This window comes from Dunckerocampus dactyliophorus, chromosome 4 (assembly GCF_027744805.1).
Source record: "Dunckerocampus dactyliophorus isolate RoL2022-P2 chromosome 4, RoL_Ddac_1.1, whole genome shotgun sequence".
NCBI classification, from domain to species: domain Eukaryota; kingdom Metazoa; phylum Chordata; class Actinopteri; order Syngnathiformes; family Syngnathidae; genus Dunckerocampus; species Dunckerocampus dactyliophorus.
In genome coordinates, this window is record NC_072822.1 from 17,398,936 (window position 1) to 17,423,113 (window position 24,178).

The window sequence follows — 24,178 nt, forward strand, 5'->3', positions numbered from 1 at the left end:
AAATCACATTTTCAATGGCTTCCAATTGGATATTTTTGTCACAAAAAAAAACAATTTTAGGCAAATTTAAGAAGCACAGATAACAGTTAAAGTGTAGTTCTGGCAAATTTTACCAATATTGATTCAACACAGACAAAAAAACACAACTAAACTAAACAAACTGAATGACCCAAAATGACCCCAGGATCTTTGAAGGATTAATCAAATGCAATTAACCCAAACCTGGTACGATAAAGCTGAATCACAGTTGGATTGGTTACAGATGAGTCAGCAACTTTGCCTTGATAGACTGAGCATGCTCCCTGGGGATGGTGCAACTTTGCCCAAATATGTACGCAAACAGTAAAAACAAAAAACGAGTCCAATAGATGGTGATCAATGGGAGAGGGATGGTGGCTCACATTAGTTCTGCTGTTGGAGGGGAGGGACGGGAGCCAGCTGCTGTCTCCAGCGCACACACACACACGCACACACGCACACACACTCACACACTCACACACTATGCCCCCCCCGACCTCTGTGGACACAGTGCCATCCACGCAGAGTGGCCGTGGGTGTCCCATGGGAGCAGGGGAATGCTGCAGAGGATGAGCGGCACACGATCCTCCATTGTTTGTTTTAGCAGCCACTGATCCACACCAGAAAGCCCCCCCCCCCAAACACACACACACGAAAACACACGCCTCCTGCCTGACATACACACACAGGCTGCTGTCTTAGCAGGCTAAATGGATTGAAAAATCAACACATTAAAGTATTGCTGGCTGTAATCATTGTGGTGCAAAGTCTCGCACCTGTAGGCTGGAAATAAAGACAAGTTTAACAGAGCCGATGTTTCGAATGAGAGACTATCATGGTGGAAATCAGTGTATTTAGGATATGAACACCTGCAGCTGCAATCATTGCTACACAGAAACAAGTTCATCGTTGCACCTTTAGGCTTACATTAGCTATTAGTTGTTTTGATATTTAACCCTTACACCTGACTCATACAGATTGGGAACATACATGCACCTATTTGTCGCTTTAAGGGTGTGTTCACACTTGTCATGTTTGCGTCACTTCAAACAAATGATGGTGTGTTTGCTGTGCCCGTACGGTTGGTTTGATCAAGTCTGAACACGATCATTTGAATGCCGAACCATTTGAGAGTTGGGTCTCGGTCCACTTGCAAGTGAACTCTGGTGCAGTTCGGTTCACTTGAGTTTAAATATCAACGCTACAAGGACCAAAGACACGGACCAGTGTTAAATGTCTGTCTGCTCTGCTTTCTCCCTCTGCGTGCTCGTGACAACAGCGCTCATTGAAAGTATATTTTAGAAGCTTTTTGTGAAATTTAAGCGGGTAAATTGAACGAAATATAAAAAATAGCCTAAGTGTTCAAGATTCAAGAGTCAAGATTCAACCTTGCAGACGGCATTTTGGTTTGGAATATTTGAGTTAAGTCACTAAATATTTCACAGAAGCAACCATTACACTGTGCTCATTTAAATAGAGTGGAACCTTTCTTAGTGTCATTAGTCCGTTCCAGAAGGTGTGACTCAAACCAAAATGCACGTTAACCGAATACATTTTTTCCATAAAAAATAATGCAAATCCAATGAATCCGTGACAGACACCCAAACATTTTAACACAAAGCCCTTTTTTAAAAATAGTTTTACAATAGTTTTATGCTCCGCAAACTATTTGAAACGTATATAAATGAGGAATGAAAGGGATAAATGCATATTTAACATGACTTTTGCCTTGATTGCTGTCAAAGACGGCTATGAGGCAGCCGGCGAAGGACCAGCGGTGATCGACACGGACACTACTTTTGTGCTTTGTTATGAGTTATTTCTTGAATTCAATCGTGTTTCTCACTTTCTTCATCAAAAGGCTCACTTGCAATTTTCTTTGGCTCCATTGTGGGCTATTTTGCAACCGTGATCAGTCAGAAATGGAGTGACTTGTGGTGGAACTGGTTCCGGTTTCCATGCGAACACAATGCTAACAGGGACGTTTTGTGATTAAAAAAAGTATGTAACAAACACACTTGAACTGATGCAGTGTATTAATAACATGACAAGACGTGGTCATGTTGTACGCTAGCCAAACCAAACCAAGGCACATTTTTTGCATACATTTTCAACGTAATCTGAAAATACACTAACTGGGGCAGAGGCTAACCACGGTTCCACTGTTCTTGATTACTATTTAACTCCAAAAAAATACATATTTTTCTCTGCTGAGTTAACCTTTTCAAAAACTTTAATCATTTAATTCCTAAAAATGACATACCAGTATAATGCACTTCACTTTAGCCTATTTCACTTAAAGTGACTCAATGCTCATTCTAAATGATATTTACTTGCAAAGTGTATAAACCTGCAGTATAGCTTGCAGTAGACCAACAAAATAAAAACTATTTCAATAGCTTAACACATCTGATAGACAGATACTTTATTGATTACAAAGAAATTCAAGAAATTAAATGAATATTACACAACACAACTTCACACATTTGTAACTTTTCCATTCCATTTGTTCACATTACTGCCGTTTTGTGAGTTTGTGCACTGACTCCACTTTATTTGACTCACGTAAAGTTGCAGGAAACTCTTTAGAGGCTAAACAGAGTGTAATGTCAGTTGCTGTGTCCTAGTAATTCTTTCTTTTTTAGTACACTTACTGTTTTACAGTCAAAATGACTTCTGTGCAAAGGTCACTATAACAACAAAACTATGGTGGTACACTTTATTAAGTTACACAAACTGTGTCCATCATGGGATATCAATTTGCTGTAGTACACAGTGAAGGAATGTCATGCAAGTAAACTTTGGGGTGAAGTGGAGCTGTCAGTCATGTTCGGGGACGTGTGCGGGGGACAAGACGACAAGGACCGTGATGGTGGTGGTGGTGGTGGGGTAGAGGCAGCGCGACTCCCCAGAACGGCTTTCATAATTGGGGGGGTGAGGGGGGGGGGGGCATCTGACTTTGTCCCGCGCTGGCAGCAGATGGTGGGCTGAGGCGGGACCCAAAAGGGTGGGGGGGTTGATTTACACTCATTGTCCCGGCCACTGAGACAATAGTCTGGGTAAGGGGGGAAGTAACCAGGGCTGGCCAAAACTTTGTGTTTTCAGCAAGAAAGTGATATTTTAGGGGTGATTTTGGTGTGCTAGATAGTGCCACTTCATCAAAAATACATGAAATATTATATGACTTCTCCGTCTAGAGCGCACCGATGGACAACTTGGATGTGCTTTACGCACTCAGCGCGCACTGGATTGAGTGAAAAAGATTGCTACGATATTTAATTAAAATAACACATAGACAAATCAACGACATTTTGTGAGATCTCGTGTTCGTTATTTTTACGATCTCATGTTCGTTATTTTTACATTTTATGTCAACACATACGCCTCCAGTGTGGGGATGCTTCACTTGTATAATGCTACATGTCCGATGTGATGAGCCTTCAAGTCATTTGAGTGTTAAAAGTTGTCCTCACTGAGTGGATGCTGAATCTGGCTTAGGTCCAAACAACGGGATGCTCTTTACACCAATGAGAACATCTATTGCAACAATCGGTCCTCCATATGGCACCGAGGCCCCTCCTCCTCCACTCTCCATCCTCATTCATGCTCCAAGACAGTGGTTCACTGCAAGCCTCCTGGCCCTCGGACCGACTGTTTGGATCCTCGCTGCTCTGTTGACACAACCAAAACAAAAAACAAAACTTGCACATAATATCGTGCATAATTTATGTTGTTGCAGGACTAAAGAGTTGCATCCACCATCGAGCAGGTGATTGGCGGCGCTCCACTTGGACCATGATTGCAAACTGTGAGAGGATCTATTTATCTACATCTTGTCACCTTTAAATGAAAGTGTGAGTGGATTCCTAACGAGACATACGCTAAAACGTCACACTTAAGCAGCAACTGAACTCCCAAAATCTCATTTTTATTTTGTCTTGCTGCACCCCGGACGAGCGCAGCGTCTTTTTTTGCGGTGTTGTTTGCTGAAGAGCTTTTTCTCTCCAGCTGAGTTTTTGTTGACTTTCAAAAAAGTGCACCCACAACTCAGGATAGGGCTTAAATGTTTGGGATCCAGGAGCATTTGATGCGAGAAGTGAGCGGATTAAAAGAGAGAAGTCTTGGAGAAGATATGGATCCAGTCCGCTCTTGGGTGCGTAACGTCGGAGTGGTGGATGCTAACGTCGCTGCGCAAAGGTAATGTACATTATATGAACATATTATTTATACTGCATGTTTTATCACTATTATCAGTGGGGGAAAACGTTGCCTGAATGTCATTTTGTTTATTGAAATGGGCTGAAACCTCTTTGCAAAAAACCCCTCACATCCTCTTCAAAAGTCAAAGGCCAAAATCTACAAAAACAAATTGAAAAAAACAACAATCGGTAATTTCCCCATGCATATACAAGAAGAATAGCTTTATTGACGTAAGTAATAATAACGTGTCACAAGGAACCTAAAGTTAACAGTTTAACAAACTGAAGTAGAAGTGAAAAGTTCCAAAAACACAAATGCCTTGAAAGTTCTGCTGCTGAAACAAATCCCTTGTTATACATGTGACATTTAGACACGCGTATTCTTTTTATTAAAATACAAACTTAAATATAATACTTAAATCACTTCTAGATTTCGATTTTTAAATTTTTTTTAACCCCCCAATGGCTCAATATGTTCTTGTATCTTAATTATCCACACAAGAATGAAAGAGTTCATGTTTTAAAAGTTCAGATCAGAAAGGCTGGTCAGTTTCACTCAAAATAAGGAAGGCACATTAAAAAGTATTTCATTAAATGCATAATACAGTATATTTTAAAAATGGTTTGCCAGTGTTACTTGGCTGTGCTTTGTAATTCGAAAAAACATTATTTTTAATTCGTTTAAAAAATATTTGTGAGCAAAATCACAAGAAATAAGTATTTTAGATCCCATTTGAATTGGCCTAAACTGCAGTTTTCTTTATCTATATTTGGCAGCATGAATGCAATGTTTGTAATCGCCAGTAATTAAGTGAATTACATACTTCTTCAAGTTGCAGACATATGTGGTAAGAATGCTTTCTCCGCTCCTTTCCTTCTGTAATTATTAATTCATATACTTTATTTTATTAGTTTGTATGTATTTTTAGGCAAACAATCCACAATTTGGGGGGAATGCAATGTTATTCAGTAAGCGATATTGATATTTTTTAAATTTAGATCAAAAGGTGGATTTGGAGCTATAATAGGATGTATGTAAATTTAATAAAACAAGCATAAAATTGACAACTACTCATATATGAATAAGTATATATTTCAAAATATTTTTTAATCAGGGTGAAAATACTTATTGACCTTATTGATATTTTTTTAAAAATGGATCACAGGCTTGTTAGATGATACTTAATCCAAATGAAAACACTTTTTTAGCTTTATGTTTTTTTTTTTTTATATTATGTTACTTTGCTGAAACACCATAGAAAAGTTTGAATCAGTCAGTCTCATGGATTGCACTGATATTTGTGTTGTTGTGGCATTGTCGCCTGCAGTGGAGTGGCCCTCTCCAGAGCCCACTTTGAGAAGCAGCCTCCTTCCAATCTACGCAAGTCCAACTTCTTCCACTTCGTGCTGGCGCTCTACGACAGACACGGGCAGCCTGTGGAAGTGGAGAGGACGGCCTTTGTGGACTTTGTGGAACACGACAAGGTGTGTGAGTGCTCTCTCTCGCTGTATGTGTACAGTGTCACTTTCACTTAGAGACATGCAGTAACAAGATATCAGAGAATATTTCATCCAAAGGAACCAGTTGCTCCTCTTGATCTTCAGAGCCATGCAGCACATGGAACAGCTGACGGCTTCATGTTTACACTAACTGTAGCCTCAGTGAGCTGATGATGTGGGATTGAAAAAGAATATCTAATGACTAATTAGCAGCTTGCCTCATTAGCAGAATGTGTGTGTGTGTGTGTGTGTGGTGGGATGGGCTGGGGGTGATGAGGGACCACTATTTTTTTTTAAATGCAAATGATCTCCACTCCTGTTAGAGAGCTAATCATCAAAGTGTCTTCTCAAAACACCACTATGTGGCAATGGGAGACAAATTCCGCAGGTTGGAAGAGTGGGAGAGACACAGGAAAGAGTGCAGTTGAGAGACTGTGGCCTCCTGTCCAGTGTTGACAGACATTTGTGACTTGTGTTCTATCTGGCTCTCAAGATCTTGTCAAGTCAGGTTTACTGAGAATGTCAGGCAAAGTGTGTGTGTGAGGGTGTTAATGCCAGGGTTGAAAGCTGTCAGTGGGTTCATTTTCTGCATGGTTACCCTGGCATCTGTTTTGGCTTTGTAATTATGCAGAGGTAGAGCGATGGCATGACAAAATAAGCAGCTCCTTGTTTATATTGATAAAAGCTACAAAGCCGGGAATCAGTCTATCTCCTGATATTACAATTGGAGCTTCCCTACTTCCCGAACTTATCTTCGTGCATCTTAATTTTCCTCTTCTTCTTTTTCTTTTTCCCAGTTGCTGTTCTCCCCCAGCTTTCTTGTTCCTCTCCCCTTGCTCTCATCTCTGAGATGCCTCCTGGGTTATTGGACCAAAGAGCATTCCTTTGAGACCACTTAGAAAGACCAGTAGAGGTAGAAGAAGAGAACGAAAGGGGGGCGTAAGAGACAGTGGGTAGGGGGGAGCCTGGAGGAAGTAGTGTGATAGCGCCAAGGAAGTTTTTCGTCAAGGTCGACTGCTGCTCACTCTTACATGCACTGCACACACTTGTAGCACTCCTAACTTGCTGTTGCATACCACCACTGCACCCAATCTCAAGGCTTTCGGAGCGTCTATTAGCCATGATAGTCCACCCTCTTCTCTCTTGGAGAAGGTGTGACCTGAGGTTAAGTGTTGAGCTTATGGCAAAAACACACATGGACGTTGAGCCCTGGGATCTCAATGCTCGTGCTTCTTAGAGCAGATCCAACTGCATGATTTGGAGAGATTGGTTTTATGTATCAACATGTAGTGATGGCAGGGTTTATCAGTGGCCCTAAATGTGCTTAACTGCATGCTCTGTGTTTGTGTGTGTGTGTCTGCGCTGTGTTTCCAAGGAGCAGACGGGAGAAAAGACCAACAACGGCACTCACTACAAGCTCCAGCTCCTCTATAGCAACGGTAAGAACAAGTGAACACTTCAATTTTGATCAGCTACCAGGCAACTATAAAAAAGTTATATACTGTCGTTGGATTCCATTTTTGTCCCTCAAGATCCAATCAGTGTATTACAGGGCTAATGATCGGACTCCAGTGTTATACATAATACTGTATATGTATACGTTTAAAAAATATCGAGGATCCCAATCAGTACTTTCATTGTACCACTGCAGTAACCATAAATCTGTACTGCCCCCGATGGCAGAGTACTGGCCCCCAAGTGACTGCATATACTTTTCCAGGACCATAAAGTACATAAAGAGATAAGAAAGTCAATTGTCAAGGGTACTGAAGCAGTACATTTGGGGGTGCCAGCCCTGTGAGAAAATATTCTACTCCTAATCTACAAACCATAACTTGGAGGTAATGGCGTACAAATCAGTAATCAAATCAGTACCTTTCAGGGTACATCTCATTTATTTTATTTTCATGTGTGTTTTGTAAATCTCAAATGTGTCAAACTGTCTGACTTGAAACTATTAAGTAAAGTTTACCAAACTATTTCAAATGTTTATTTATCTTATTAAAATACATCATGCACATCAAACATCAACACATGCATAATTTAAAGTCAAATCATTTATGATTAAACAATGTGTACCTGCCTGACAATCAGCAATCCAATCAAAACGGACACAGGACAGAAAAATATGAAAGTTTGGCAAATGGTAATGCTAATGGTTTAGTTTATTTTGAACAAGCTTAACCCAGATGCAATAATGATTTGACATCACATGTTTACACTTGCTTGCACTATTCAACCTATCCAAAAAGAGGTAGGAAGAAGCAGAGCTTGTTTAATATCTACCCTGCCTCTGAGTCCCAGCCTATAGTTTGTTCACTTCCTGTGCTTAACTTGTTCAAAAGGGAAAAAAAAGAACAGTGTAACAGTAGGGGTAATTGATCTTATTTATTATTATTATTAGCTTATTCAGTCACAGAAGAAGAAATAGAATAAATAAATGAGCAGTAAACATTGACAGAAACAATGTATAATAGACACATAAGTGTAAAATGCATTAGTAATACCCATGGGCATTTTTTTTTTTTACGTTTTTACAAAATGTGAGAATGTAATTTCGGCTACTTTTTCCTGCTTTTGAAATCTGTTACAGTTACTTCATCTGTCAGCTTAAGTTGGTAGTTACATAGCCATGTTTATATTCCTCCCCAAAACGATTTAAAATATTAATTATCTTCTAACAAGTATGAATATGAGAAAATTCTCCTATTTCCTGAACTAGATAAAGTCCTTAAAATCCTCCTGGGGGATTATTATTACCTAACAAGTGAATCATCTCAACACTTTTACTGTAGGCTAACTAATAAGAACATTAAGAAACATTTAACACAGTTTACCGCTTTAACACTCACATCTTTGTGATGAAAAGCCTCACTCTCAGCTTCATGTACTGCGTTCGCCTCAGCTGACACTGCCTGTAGCGGTGCTGCTGTTGTGACTGTGAAAAAGATTGACACCTTTGGTAGTTTTGATAAAAACTGTTTTCCACTCGCCTTCTCCTCTTCTCCACTTCACTGGGGTTACTCCGCGCCAACAAGTTTGTTTCGCTCCCGTTTTTCGGAATCAATTGGCACATGCGTAGTAACATGGAGTAGTCCATTTCATGAGAAGGAAGGGGCAGTGGTTGAAACGCTTGTGAAAGATTAGACATTTTGATATAGTTTTAAGCACTTAAGACTGAAACAATAGTATGTACTTTAAATTGAAGAAAAAATCATCAATAATCAGTTTTTATGAGACGTTTGCGGGCCCTGGAAATCTCAGTGCCCCAGGCAATTGCCGGTGTTGGCCTTATAGTAAATCTGCCCCTGGTAATAATAATAATAATAATAATAATAATAATGATATAAGACACCGTGGTATTAATTTTATAATAATAAATGAATGAATTCTGGATAAACAATATCAGACACTGTGGTTCTCAGTATTCTGCATCTTCCATGTATCTTGTAAACACCATATGCTTGTACTGTTTTTTAAACTGACTCGTATTTAGGGTTTAAAACAGTTCTTACCGTCTCTATGAATTCTTCAATGATATGAACTTTTTATGAACTTTATGATTTATTTCTTAAAGGGTTATTTTCAACCAGTTTATAAATATCAAAGCATTCAACTTGAATATAAATGTTATAAAGTTTGTTTTTACAGGGGTACACTTTCACAAAAGATGTTTACTTTTTAAAAGTAGAATACTTTCTATGCTGCCTCAATGTTGGTGTAAGCTATTTTTAATGAGACCCTTATTTTGTGAACGCAGGTAAACAGGATATAGCCGAAAATGCTCTTATTTTGAAGGCCGGAAGTGTGTTGTGTGACTTGAGAAGGTCCTTTGACTGTTGCTAAAAGAAACGGACTGTGCCAATAATAAACTTGCAAGCCGTTTCTTCTTCGTTGGTGCTTGCCGGCTTCATCTTCATTGGTGCCCACGGCTATTTCTTCTGGTTGACAAAGTGCGCATCGAATCTAGGAATGTAAATAAAATTATTTGAACAATCCCGGGAGAATCGGAATGTTAGTTTCGGTTCCAATCGATGCTCGGGACTCTATGCTCAACCCTACTCTCATTAGTAACTTGTTTGAGTTCTTTGCTCAAGGTACCACCCCAACAACTACAGCCCTCAAGGTACAACAACCACTACAATAACCTTCCTCTGCCTCAACGAATCACATGGTTTGTGCATCTCAAGCCACATCTGAGCTCCACTAATGAAGTACACGGGGTACTTGTTGACACTCTACAACCCTGAGATCAACAATCCATCCAACACCCCCTGATCGTGATTCCCACATCATATCAGGGTTACACAGAGAGATGTGGCTCCCATGAGCAACTGCGGCCCCTACTCTGGCATCGTAGTGGCACCCATGGGAGAGAAGATAAAAGACATGTTGTCCCGCAACCCCCTTATTCATCCTCCATGCACGCAGTCACACACACACACACACACACACACACACACACACACACGCACACACACGTATGCATTGCGTTCATACAAGTACATTCAGAGCACTTCCTCTTTATCGCCTTCCCCATGCAATATCAAAGCCATCTCAATGGAGACTTTGATAAGGGGAACACATTTTAGAAAGTAATACTTGTAGTCTCCAAAGTCCATAGAAGCAATTCATTTCACTTTGTTTTAATTGCTTATGATTTAGTGTTGAGGTTTTACTCAACCAGCGGGGTGTGTTTGCGCTCCAATGAAACTGGCCAAGCTGGTTATCGTTGCTGTTGTACTGTTTAGTGTGGGGACTGTAGCTCAAGCCTCCAACTCATTTTGGGAATAAGTCAGTGGAGTTGAGAAATTGTGAGAGGGCTGTTGTAAATTCTATTCTCAAACAAAACAAGACTAATAATCATGAAACATCAAATAACCTTCAATCCCCTCAGAAACCATCAGAGAGAAAATATGAGGTGCATGCCAATCGTATTTCTCCTTGTTGGCTGGATGGAGTTCAGTTTTGTGTTTTTTTTACGAAATATGAGGGGAGGGGGGGTTAATATTTATATCATAAATCTTTTATTTCTGACTATCCTCAGTGCTTTGCAGTTTTTATCAACTCGCTGGAAAGACTTGAAGGCTAGATGTTGTATATCGCTGCTCGGGTTAACTGAATAAGCCTTTATTATTTATTATTATTATCTGAGCAAAATCAACATGTTCGCATATACTGTAGCTAGCTTGATTCCCCTTCTTTAGAAAGGTAGTTTCTATATTAATTTGGGACGCTTGACATCAACAGGAAGAAGTTGAGGAATAACTTTAACATGTTGTCATTTTTTAAAGGACACATTTAAAATGAGCTATGTTTCAGTTTCATTACTATTGTGGTAATTACATGTTGTCATACACGATCACATCATTCTACACCAAATATCAAAAGTAATAATCTTTAGTGTTTTTTTCTGCAGGGGTTCGTACAGAGCAGGATCTTTATGCACGACTTATTGACTCCGTGACAAAACAGGTAGGTGAACTTTAGTTTCCTGATTGAATTCAGAGGATTTCTGCATGAAACTGACATATCCTGTTGCCTATTTCCCCCTCCTTACAGCCTATATCATATGAGGGCCAAAACAAGAATCCAGAAATGTGCAGAGTTCTGCTCACACATGAAGTCATGTGCAGGTGGGTGTTATATATGCTCTAAAACACACACACGCACGCACACACACGCACACAGACACACACGTTTTTGGCTGTTCCAGTATGTTTTGAAAGGTGCATCGGTGCGCAGCCTATACAAACCGCCTTATGCAAAGGTCATACCTGTCTACATTTGCATTTCATAATAAGGGGAAAATTCTGGAAAATAAAGGAAATTCAGAGAGGATTTTTTGTTTGTTTTCAGATGAAAGTGAAAATACGGAAAATAATTGATGGGAAACTATTTAAACAAAAAGTCCAAAATATGTGCGTTTCCTGGAGAAACAGGAGGGTAATAGGTATAAAGCAGAATAAATATTATACTAATAATAAAAATTTAAATATTTATACACTTCTTGGACTAACTTTTTCCCTTAATTTGCACATATTGTATTTTGTAAATGTTCCACACATTGAAAATTTGCACATTTGTCAACACTTTACCCACACCAAACAATATTGCACATGTTAAATTGCACCTTATTTGTTTTAGTGACTACTAACGACAACAGGAAAGTCTAAAATGATGCATACCCTGGCCAAATTTCGAGTTCTGGTAGGAAATGGCAAAGGAGAGTGGCAAACAAGCGTTATTCATGACAAATTGGTGACTTCATTTGTGACAAGCGCCATCTAGCCGGCATTTAATGTAAAAAAAAAAAAAATGCCAATAACAGTTTGTTTTTAATGAATCTTAATCCATCCATTTTCTACACCACTTGTCCTCATTAGGGTCATCGGTAAACCGGCCTAACCCACCTGACTTTGAGTGAAAGGCATGGTACACCCCGAACTGGTCACCAGTTAACCACAGGGCACATATAGACAAACAACCATTCACACTCGCATTTACACCAATGGACAATTTAGAATATCCGATTAACCTAACTTTTTGGAGAGTCGGAAGAAGCCGGAATACCTGGAGAAAACCCACACAAGCACACAAGATTCAAACCCTCAGTCTCCTGACTGTGCGACCAACATGCTAGCCAATGTGCCACAGTCCTCTAGTTAGTGATCACCATCCAAAGTATAGCAGCATGTCACCAACTGTAGTTGTGCAGCAATGCAACAGCTGACATGACCAGAAGCGCTAAAGCGAACTATTCCAATTCCTTCATCAAATGGAGACTCCGGGAATGAGCTGAGGCAGCATGTTTGAACTTTGCTGGCATGTGACGAGTGACACATTCAACAGATGTAGCTGTTAGAGAAGAGGGGCCACTTTGAGGACCTTGTCAGCTACATATGGAGCAAAATAATCATGTGGTCTATTAAGGTAAACTGGTAAACACAGGTTTATGGAGGAACAGGAAGAGAAGACATAAGTGGGCCAGTGACCCAGAGTTGGAGGGCAGCAGGAGGGAAAGGATGGAGGCGGGTGCTGGGGCTAAGATGGAGTGGGTTCTGCCATTGTGTAGCCAGCAGATGCCCGAATGTGACTCACAGCTGGCTAATAACAGAGCCGAGGAGGCAGAGGGCAAGCGTCACAGCTGGGGAGTGAGGCTGTCTGACAGGGGGGTGGAGGGGGGCAGGGCAGGGCCAAGCTGGGACACGAGAGGGCTGAGGCGAGGTGTAGGGGTGGCAGATGGTTAGGGGTGGGGGCACTTTTGTTATGCAGTGAAGGGGACTTTTGGGGCGGATGGGGGGGTTGGCCAGCAGACTCCTCGGACAGGAGTGCTGACGAATGGTGTGTGTGTGTGTGTGTGTGTGTGTGTGTGTGGGGTAGGGGGAGTGAATTTGATTTCGAAATCAATGTGACAGATTGCCTGGCTGCCTTTTCACTTTTGAATGGTCTCTCACTGTTTGTAGGGTGTGTTGTTGTACCTTTTCTTCCTCTTTTATTCCTTTGTCCCGTCTTCCCCTCCCCTCTCATGCCTCCTTTGTGTGTTGCTGGATGTTGGTGGACTGCAGGGCAAGCAAGTGGGAGTCTGGGCCTGCGGACAAATGACGACTCCTCCTGTTTAAATTGCTTATTTTCCTCTGCTGACTTTACCCTCTTGTTGTCTTTTCTGTCCCTTTAATTGCCCACTCAGCCGCTGTTGTGAGAAGAAAAGTTGCGGTAACCGAAATGAGACGCCCTCTGACCCAGTCATCATTGACAGGTAAGGAGCTCCAATACAGTACACAAAGCACCGGCTCATACCTCTGGATGCTCATTTTTTACACACATACTTATTTACACATTGAGAGAGATTGTGGTTTTGTGAAAATAACTCCTCACAACACACTGTTGCATTTTGACTCAGTACAACTCCTTCTGGGTTTCTGGCTGGATGACACATTGCAGCGAATGTTACTATGTGTGCTGTATTTACAGCAGTGTTTCGATCCAATTGATCCATTGATCCAATAGGAGCTCAATCAAAAATTCTACCTTTACAAAGTTAATATTTACTCCCCATTATTAGTCTATAAGTATAGTCTGTGGGAGGTATTGATTTAACTGTTTGCTGTGGTGTAGAACTGTAGTGCATCAAAATGAAAGTTATTGCTAATGTATTGGCCCTCTCATGTACATTAGGTTACCAAAATACAGTAGATTCTTGCTATTTGCGGGGGTTACATGAAAAAATGAGAGCAATTGAGATGGCCATAAAAATGCCTATTTCTGACGCACAGCTCGGCCCCAAACACTCCTGCTTGCTGGATTTTGGATCAACACTCGCAAAAAAAGTAAATGATTAGATTAGATTCACCTTCTCTCTTCAATTGCCATTGTTCACTAGCAACGTTGAGGTTAACAGGCTAAATGCAAACAAGCGCAATCCAGCTTTAAGCCCTAAATATGCCTCACGCACTTATTACACACATTTTAAATTATAGGTACTCATCACTAATGGATGATAATGGAAGATGATCAATATAACAGATGGAATTGGCCTCACAGTCTTGTCTTTAGCCTGGTTGTCAGGCTAGCACTACAACCGTGCTTCCGTCTGTTGTGAGGCCGCCTCCATCTCCTTGTGGAGCGGCTAGCAGTTGTATGCTACTCCGCAGACTGCTGGGTCGTCCCGGCAAGCTGTCGGAGAAGGCCTTTCTCCAAGCTGCATCTACAGGGTACATAACCACACTGCTTGCCTGTTGTAATTCCATGAACAATTTACAGTCATACAATCATATACGATAAACTTGTGTTCACCTTGCTGCAGTTTTCGGAAAGTTGGCTATAGAAGCTAATGCTGCTGTATCAGCACACACAGGGTGCCACCGCCATGTTGTTATGCTGTATGGATGCTGTCCATTTTATGTTTAATTATCACGTGTTTATAAATTATTACCAACTTAGGGTGAATGAGATATGTTTCCTGCATAAAAATTGCCTATTTTTGGAGAAAAGAGAAAAAAAAGTTAACAATGCATTTTGCGACCAAAAATCTGCAAATTTGCAGGGTCACAAACGCTAATGTGCGGGGATCCACCCTACTGGAAACACAATTTAGTATGCTGCAGTGCAACATTTCAATGTTAGAATATAAAAACAAAATATAAAATTGCTGAAAATTCTGAAAATTGCTTATTATATGTGAAGTACAGTAAGGGCCGTCAATATTTGGACAATAAATTATTGTTAATTTTTTCACGCCAACACACTAAATTTGAATGAAAACAATGCAGATGTAATTGAGGAATAGAATTTCATCTTTAATTTACGAGGTTTCACAATCATTTAGGAATTACATTACATTACATTTTCAACAAACCCAAAAGTAAATCAAATATTTTGTAATAGTTGGGTGATAATTCCTTTTAGTCCCTTGTTGTCTACCAAGTGTTTCCCTTACTTTGGTTTTAATTCATGATATATAATAGGAATATCCTTCTATTTATTTATTTTTCAGTATGAGTTTTTCATTAACATTATTTTTTCGAGCTGATTAGTTGTTTTTTTTTGCCTAGTTAAGTGGAAAATGTATACTTTTCTGACCCTATCTATCATAGCATTTTTGTTAGCTCTTCCATTGGAACTCATTGGAGTGTGCAGCTGTACGTAATGAAGTGTCCAACGCGTGTAGTAATATTACACGTCTGTTCAGTCCTCAGCCTTTCCACGACCGGTTGCAGAGAGCATTCCTCTTCATATGTGAAGCATGTGGATGTTTCATATCTCCTTGCAGGCTCACACATGTAGTTAATGCGCACCCTGACCACTGCTTATCGGACTTTAACCACGGCGGTAATCAGCGTGTGTGAAGTCGAAAGATTTTGGAGGTTTCACGCCATGTTGCCAGCTGCGTGATGAATGTTCATAAGCAGAAATACTTTTTCTGTGATGTCATCAACCTTCATCAGCGCCTCCTCTCCTTCCTCCTTCCCTTCAATTCCACTCTCATAACCATTGAGGAGAAAACACTTCATTTATGTCAAGGACCCTTTTCTTCCCTTCTCAGTTCAAGCTGGCTGCCTGTTGACAGTGTGTCTCAAAGGAGTTCTGCTCAGGATATTTTTCATATCATGGAAAAACTAGTCTGTTGTCTTTTCAGTGTTCCCAGAATGCTTTTGAACAGCTGCTTTTCTCATTTGCACATGATTCTCCCAATGTTCCATTCCATATACTGTATACTTCCTCCTTACATGCCATAAACCGCCATTCAAGTCACCTGGCAGAATGATGCGGAGAGAATCTATATTTCCATTGTGAGTGTGAGTGCAGTTGCAGGCTGTTGTGTGACTGCAAGGATTGATTTAAGCTGAATCATTGACCTCCGCTCCTCTCTAATCACACAGGGCACATCCCGTCCTGATGGGGGTCTCTCCCTCTTGACTGTCCCGCAAAATCCTCTCCTTTGGGAGCAGCCCATTAGTAGCTAGTTAATTTCTGATAAGCCTGTCCGTTTGTCTGTGAACCACATGGTTGCTAAAAAGCTGTGTGAGTGTTGATTAGCATTCGCATGCACGCAAACTGAGGTTTATATTCATGTGTGTGTTTGTGAAACTTCACACGTTTATTTATGTATATGACTGTATGTGCAATTGTATATGTGTCTAAGTGACCCCTACTCTGACCTTTTTCCTCAGTCACTGCTTGGGTCTTCAATTATTCATGTGTGTGTGTGTTTGAATGTGCAGTGCGTGCGGTGGTGTTGGGTTGTGAGGGGGGGTGTCGTCTTTTTCTGCGGCTCCAATAATCAGCCTCCTGCTCCCAGCCCCAACACCTGTTCTCCAATTAACATGCAGCGTGCTGGGGCCCACTCCCGTCGATAGCCCATGATGCTTTGCTCCGTCTTCTTCCTTTTTTCCTTGTTATTCTTTTCACTCCCTTATTCCGTGCCATCTTCTGGCCACCTCTTCTCTTATCTCCTGCTGCCCCACATGCTCTTACACACTGCTTCACTCTCTATTACCTAATTCTCCTTTCTTTTTCCTTTGAGTAGTCATCTCCTCTCCCCCCTCCCCTCCTTTTCCTTGGCTTGTCTAATTTTGCCATAATTAGGTGGTGTCATTAGGACACCTACCAAAGCACAAGGTAGTTTGCAATTCCCCAAACGGCCCAAACCCCCACTTTTCTAATCTCCTTTCCATATTGTTTCAGTTTTCCCTCTCCCCCTTCTCCTGCTGCTGCCACTGATGCCCCCCCGCCCCCTTCTCTCCCTAATCCTGATTTGAGTGAAAGGAGAAAGAGGAGATCACAGCTGATCCGTGTGGAGGGGTTGATCAGGGTGGAGAGAAGACGAGGCCACAAAGAGATGACTCTCGAGTTTTCTCAGGGAGAAGATGATCTAAAAGGCCGCTGCCTGCTGTGTCTAATAGTTTTACAATTGTCTAATCTTAACTCTGGCCAGCTCTTCTACACACTCCCAGGCCCGATGTGACGTCTCTGTTTGGGGAGCGACATTTATCTTTGACTGATAGACTGACTTGCTCACTGATTGGTTGGACGGCTGATCGATAGACAGATAGATAAATTGATTCCTCGGGGCTCAATTTTTGCTAACTCTTCTCACTATGTATGCGCTAAAAACTAATCACACTAGAGATCTATTATCTATATCTATAATAGATCTAGAGATCGATTCTTTATTAGTTGACCGGGCTCCTTGTGTAAGATACTGTTGATATAGAAAGGGAACACACACCTAAAAATGGAAAATACCAAGTTTTTATCATCCATCCATCCATTTTCTATGAAGCTTGTCCTCACGAGGGTCGCGGGGTTATGCCGGAGCCTATCCCAGCTGACTTTGGGCGAGAAGCAGGGTACACCCTGGACTGTTCGCCAGAAAATTGCTGGGTTTTTATCATGTAAAAAAAACAAAAAATCATAAATGATTCCAAAACATTTTTAAATAAATAATGTTAATTGCAACTTCTATAATTCAGGGGGGCAGATTGTGAGCTCATTTCTTGTATATCTCATCAGATTGCCTCACAGATTAAAAAAAAAATGTATTTAGATGTGGGTTCTGACTAGGCATAGCTTTTTTTGGTTTCTGGTGAAGTCATCATTTTGTTCATTTGGACGTACGCTTTTGGGCATTGTCATGCTGAACGGTGAAATTCCTCTTCAGTTTGTAGCTTTTTAGCAGGCATCTGAAGCTTTTGTTATTTGGAAGTCTTCAGAATGTTGAAAAAAGCCCCAATTCCATCTAGACAAAAATCTTCTGTTTTTTTTTCTGCACCAGTCAACAGCCTTCTCTTACAAAGAAAATGTGAACATGAGAACATGTCTTATTGTCACATAAAACCAAATCTGAACTTTTGGCCAATTCCAAAAGTTACGTTTGGCACAAAAAAGACACTTTGCATCACCAGAACAACACCACAGCTCTAGTCCAGATGAAGGGACTTATGAACAGACTTACAAACAGTAATTCCCTGCTTTTGTTTGTTTAACCTATACAGTTTAATGCTCTTAATTAACAGTTGGGACACAGGAAATATCACACTGGTATTTTCCAATTCTAACAGATAATCCTAGAGATATTTTTAATGGCAGTGTTATTGGCACGCTGACCCCTAAGCTAGAAGTTATACTGGTTGTGAGCCAAAGCTGACCTCTGTTATTTATGAGTGCTGTGGTGGCTTTACAATGGAGACAAGCAGATGTCAGTATTAGTATTAGTAAGAATAGACTGTGTGCTTTGGATTGGAGAGGTCAGCGTTCACTAGGCGGGTTGAGGGGGTGTGCTTTTATATTGGGCTAAGAAGCAGAAATCAATAGTTGGTCATAACGAGTGTGTGCAGGGATCCATCGTAAGGCTGCGGCCTTGTGGTGTGGGGGTTGTGGGGGTGATCAATGGCAAGCACTATCTCACTAATTGATCGTGTTTCTAAGAGCGGGTCTTTTTTAACAAGCCGGCACTCCGAAAAAAGAAGAATAATCAATAGGAATTTTCCAATGCTGTCAATATACTTGTACCCTCCCCCCGACTCAAAATTAGCTCACCAGGGCTCAAATCAAATTAAGAAAATTGAAATAAAAAAACAAATTTGGGACACAACATGATGTTGTGTGTGACTTTTAAAAGACTAGTTGTGCATTTTAGGATTCCTGCTTTCCTCTTTCAGCAGTCATTATGTGTGTCAGGCAGCGGCTTGACTTCAGATGCTCGACTGCTTGTGGAATCCATTAGTCTTAATCTAGGCTTGTGGGTTGTATTGATCCATTTGTGGTCTTGGTTCTAGTTATGTACATGTACCACCAGTGTGTTTTCAAAAAGTCCATTTACTCTTTTTCCTTCCAATCATGTTCATATCATTTCCTAACTCATAGATGTATGATCACAATAACTCTAAAAACATGAATTTTCTTTGGTCGGTGCAGTTAATCTGTCCCCAACATTTATTTGAATGGATTAACACAGTCTGAGCAGCACAAAAAAAACTATTCAGATATCACTTATTGTTGTATGCTAATGTCTTGTGGGGTCTGGAAGACCATCTGCTTCAATGGTAGTCGCTCCACCTGCTTTAGCACGCCTGACTTAAACCAATTTAAAAAACAAACTAGGCATGCTTCTGAATTTGATGGTGTGGCCCCGAGATAGTTAACAGTTAACAGTTCTTTGGAGAAAGAAAATTAAACTTTCATTCAAAGAATAAAGGCAATTTTGGATGGTGTCAGAGGTCACATTTTTCCAGTTTCCCAGATGTACACTAAAGTACCAGAATCGGTCATCACAGTCCATGTACGACACAATGTGGAAGGCAACAGTGTCATTATGTGTCTAACTTATAAAGGCTTGTACTGTGATAATTGAGGACCTATCATGTTTCTTCTGCTTTGATATACAGTGGAAGTTTAGAGGTTGAACACAATCCCAACTGTACAATCAATGTCTTGAATCACATTTTGACATTTGTAACGGTCATATAGGAGTAAAAAAAAGAACTACTATTAATATAAACATGTTAGAATATAACACTGTCATTTTAATCATGAACCATGGGGTTCAACAAAGTCAAATTACAGACTTACATCATAAATGTCATGTAAATTCAAAAGTTAAAGTTCAGCACTAAAGGATCAAATCAATCACTCTATTTTAACAGCTAACAATAGAAGATACAGGGTTAGCCGATCGCTAGTTAGCGGCTAATTGCTAATGTAGCAGTTGAATTCACAGTCTGGATGGATGATGCACGATGCATGGATGATAATAATGATCGATGGAACAGAGTTACGCACTAGCGCAACAACTGTGCTTACATCTGTAGTGGGGCTGCCACCACCTCACCCTGAAGCGGCTAGCAGTAGTACAAGGCTCTTCCGCTATGTCGGCCGCTAGCTGTCAGAAAGCTTTCTCTAAACTGCATCTACAAAATCCACACTGCTTGCCTGTTGTAATTCCATTAACGACATACAATCGCATATTAACTGTTCACTTTTGCGTCTCGCAAGGACAGCCAAACCAAGTGCGAAATCTCAACGCGTGACAAAAACTATTATCAGTCAAGCACAGAGACATAAACATGTAAAAATGGCGAGGGGGTTTTAAACAGTGGTACGGGTATGCTGTATATTTTCCCTGTGTTATCATGTATCTATACATTTTTACTGACGTAGGGTGAATGAGATGCAGAAAAAAACAGCCTGTTTTTGGAGAAAAAAAAATGTTAAATGAAATTCTTTTTTGGACCAAAAATCTGCAAATGTGCAGAGGTCCACCATGGATACATTTCTCTGAATTTGAGCTTTTCACAATGGAAAGAATTGCTGCTGATGTTTGCAAACTTGTTGCAAGCTGACACTTGCAGATGCTTCTCCAATCTAAATCACAGCTGCCGCTGGACGCCAAGCTAGTACACATGATATGTTTCCAAATCTCAGACGCCATTTTATAAATTTTTACAACCTGACAGTGATGACTACATAATCAATCAAGAGATGCATACTGTATGTTTATGTTATGTCTGCTGTATATTTGGCATCCTAGCCATTCATTGCATTACTCACTAGAGAGTTTTAAAAAAAAGTTAAGGGAAAAGTATTTTTACCTCCACTATGGAGGTCTTGTTTTCACCGTCATTAGTCTGTGGTATAAAAAACACTGGTTTGATTCTCACCAAACATGGTGTAGAGTTCTGGGATGGGTCAAGAAAAAAATCTTTAAAAACATTACATTTGGATGGAACCTGAAGTTCCCTCAAGTTCTTTCTTGGGTTACGGGGAAACTGGACTGCTTTATTGAAGGTATGTGGTTAGACTTTTCAAGTTAGTCTACGCAGGAGTACACTTACACCTACTTCTCGCTTGCTAGAACACAACAATGCAAATATTTAAATGCATGTATTTCACACACAGACAAAGTCAGGTACACTGGTCCCACCGCTCCACTGCCACGAGTTGCTCCCTGGTGGTCCAGCCCTGGACATTCCCTTCAGACCCCTGTCAGTGAGCCCATCAGACAAGTGGGGCCATGCAGCCTGGCGACAGGGCCCTGAGGCTCCAGTGCACACCATCTCACTCTCACCGGCTGAACCACTGAGCAGCTGGCACAGGACCCTGAGATGCCTCCTCCCTGGGGGCAATGCAAAGGGGAGAAGGAGACAAAAAGACAGACAGCTAGGGAGAGACCATGCATAGTCTACAAAGATCACATTTACTGACAGGTACTGCCTGAGAAGCTCTGTCAGAGTTAGACTGCTGAAAATAAGTTCATGGACCTTTTGGGAGGCTAAAGCTAAAATACAGGGAAGTTTGATGAGTGATGTACTGGTTAAAGTCACCTTTGCTCTGCTTCACAAGTGATGACCGCTTTGGAAAATCAGACACGTGCACACAAGTAGCTTTGCTCTGTTTTCTTTGTCCAAAAACGGAGACATGTTTTGTTAGGAAATAGGAGTGGACTACCAGTTGGCTTATGGGGGGAACAGCACGGGCACTTTGATTGGACAAGCTGCAGATGGGAAGTATGGATGGAAACGATGCCTTGAATGAAAAAACAGTTTCGGAACTCGAAAATATCCTCTGAAGAAATGATTTGATATTACAAGCCTTGCAGAACGGGCCGCACGGTGAACTAGTGGTTAGCATGTTGGCCACACAGTCAGGAGATCGGGAAGATCTGGGTTCGAATCTCCGTTGGACACCTCTGTGTGGATTTTGCATGTTCTCCCCGTGCGTGCGTGGGTGTTCTCCGGGTACTCCGGTTTCCTCCCACATTCCAAAAACATGCATGTTGGGTTAATTGGAATCTCTAAATTGTCTAAAGGTATGTGAAAGTGAATGTTTGTTTGTCTACATATCCCATATACCCCCACCTCTAGAACACCAATCTCAGCGATCTTGACACTCCATGGTGATGTCATAGACCATTTGGAGGAAAATAGAGCACTAAGAAAGGATACCAATGCACGAAGAGAAGAAAACTGAGGAGTTGCAAAATGAACGCCTTGCACGCTGCTCTTTAGGTTAAAAACCCTATGGAAAAAAATACAGTGTTATGCAATGATATCAAGGTTCTGCAGGATGATATCAAGGCATTATTGGAAGACAACGCTGCCATGCTGCTCTTCAGGAAGTTAAAAATCCCATGGAAGAAAATACAGCATTATGCAGTGATATCAAAGTTCTGTAGGAAGATATCAAGGCATTATCGGAAGATAATTCTGCCTTGCGCTCCACTCTTTAGGAAGAGAAGGAAGCAAAGGAAAATATCACTGAGCAAACGAAAAATATAATTGATGAACTGGATCAGAATGCACGAATGAATGAAGTGATCATCACAGGTCTCCGAACACCCAGGCCAAAAGATGGGGCAGTTCATAACATAGGAGAACCAGAGGGAATGGATGTCCCTTCAACAAAGCAACAGATTGCCAAATTCCTAAAATCAACGTAGTTGGAGGTAGCTATCAACACCATCGACACTTGCATCCCACTAAATGACAGAACAACACCACACCTGTCATCACTGTTAAGTTCACCAACAGAGAATTTAAAACTGCACTGCTAAAACAGGGAAAGAAGCTGAAAGGTACAAACGGCTACATGAATGAGCATTTGACAAAAGCAACACTTACATTGCCAGGAAAGCATGAGACTTGAGGAAGCAGAGAAAGATACAAAGCACTTGGCGCACCAACGGCAATATTTACATCAAGTGAAATGGAGGACCAGCAGGTGCAACAGTGCTCGTTGTCAAAGATATCAACGACCTGGATACATATTAAACATCATATCACCGTGACTACAAGAACTAGAAGGATTACATTCAATAACATTTGAATTTTGATATCATTGTTGCAAGGGCCTGTTCAACAAAGCACTGGAGCTAGGAACCCATGTAGCTACATTCAATGACATGCACGGTACAACACCAAAGACAGCATGAAGTGTATCCGGACATCAGCAGGGGAAAGAAGAACTTTTTTTTTTAATAAAGAAAATAAAAAGAAATTTAAAAAAAGGGATGATAGTAAGAAGTAAGAATATTAATAAGAATAATTAGAATAATTTAGAATACAGGAAGTGAACATATGTATTAACATGGTCGAAATAAACCATAAACCAACCAACCAACCAATAAACCATTTTTTCATGAACAAAATGTGGACATGTTCAAAAGAATCATCTCGTCACCCCAAAGGTTAAAATGTATTGACACTCACACAATTGCACACTCAATCATTACAAAGATTGAAATTAAAACTTTAAATGCCTTACATTTGTGCATTACAGCAAAAGGTGTTAATTAAGTGAAACTCGGTTAGCGTGTTTTTTGGCGAACGTTTTAAATTTCCGTGGTTGATCTCACTGCCACATCGTGTCTTTGGGGAGAATCACGTCAAGAATCATGTCTTCAGTGAAGGTATAAGGTATAAGGTATATAAGTAGCCTTAAATGCTCATTTATCCCTTTCATTAATCATTTATATGTATTTATATGCATTTCAAATTGTTTTCTGCATGTAAATTATAATTGTGAAGCTTTAAAAACGTGTTTTGTGTTGACATTTTTGGCTTTCTGGACTTACATTATTTCTAATGGGAAAAATTGATTTGGTTAGTGTCCGTTTCGGTTAGAGTCAGACATTCTAGAATGAATTAATGATGCTAACCAAGGTTCCTCGGTACTATAATTGTGTTACTCTTATAATGTGTTATGTCTAACGCTGCACATAAAGATGACAACATTGGCGAAATCTTCTGTAAAATCCGTAGAGCGATGTAATATGCATGCCAGGACAGTAGTTGGTGATATCACTTTATTAAGAAACACAACCTGCATTTTTTACTTTGAATACTCTTTGTTAGTCTAAATGTGAGCGTAAACTTGTATAACAATTTGTATGAAAAGAATTAATGAACTCATTCAAAACAACTACAGCCCTATTGGCTACCATTGTTGTTTTGGTTGTGATG

General features: G+C 40.5%; 1 protein-coding gene across 4 annotated transcripts in view; it reads left to right on the top strand.

Annotated features, from left to right (window-relative positions):
• Positions 1–3,634: 3,634 nt before the first annotated feature.
• Positions 3,635–24,178, top strand: part of ebf2 (EBF transcription factor 2) — a 42,296-nt gene continuing 21,752 nt past the window's right edge. For 2 of the 4 annotated variants that reach the window (XM_054774710.1, XM_054774712.1), the window contains exons 1-6: positions 3,635–4,215; positions 5,546–5,702; positions 7,093–7,156; positions 11,137–11,192; positions 11,280–11,353; positions 13,408–13,476. In XM_054774710.1, the coding sequence (XP_054630685.1) occupies positions 4,082–4,215; positions 5,546–5,702; positions 7,093–7,156; positions 11,137–11,192; positions 11,280–11,353; positions 13,408–13,476 (554 nt within the window). In that variant the 5' untranslated portion in view covers positions 3,635–4,081. The remainder of the gene's footprint in view (positions 4,216–5,545; positions 5,703–7,092; positions 7,157–11,136; positions 11,193–11,279; positions 11,354–13,407; positions 13,477–24,178) is intronic. The other 2 variants (XM_054774711.1, XM_054774714.1) reach the window with 1 other exon arrangement.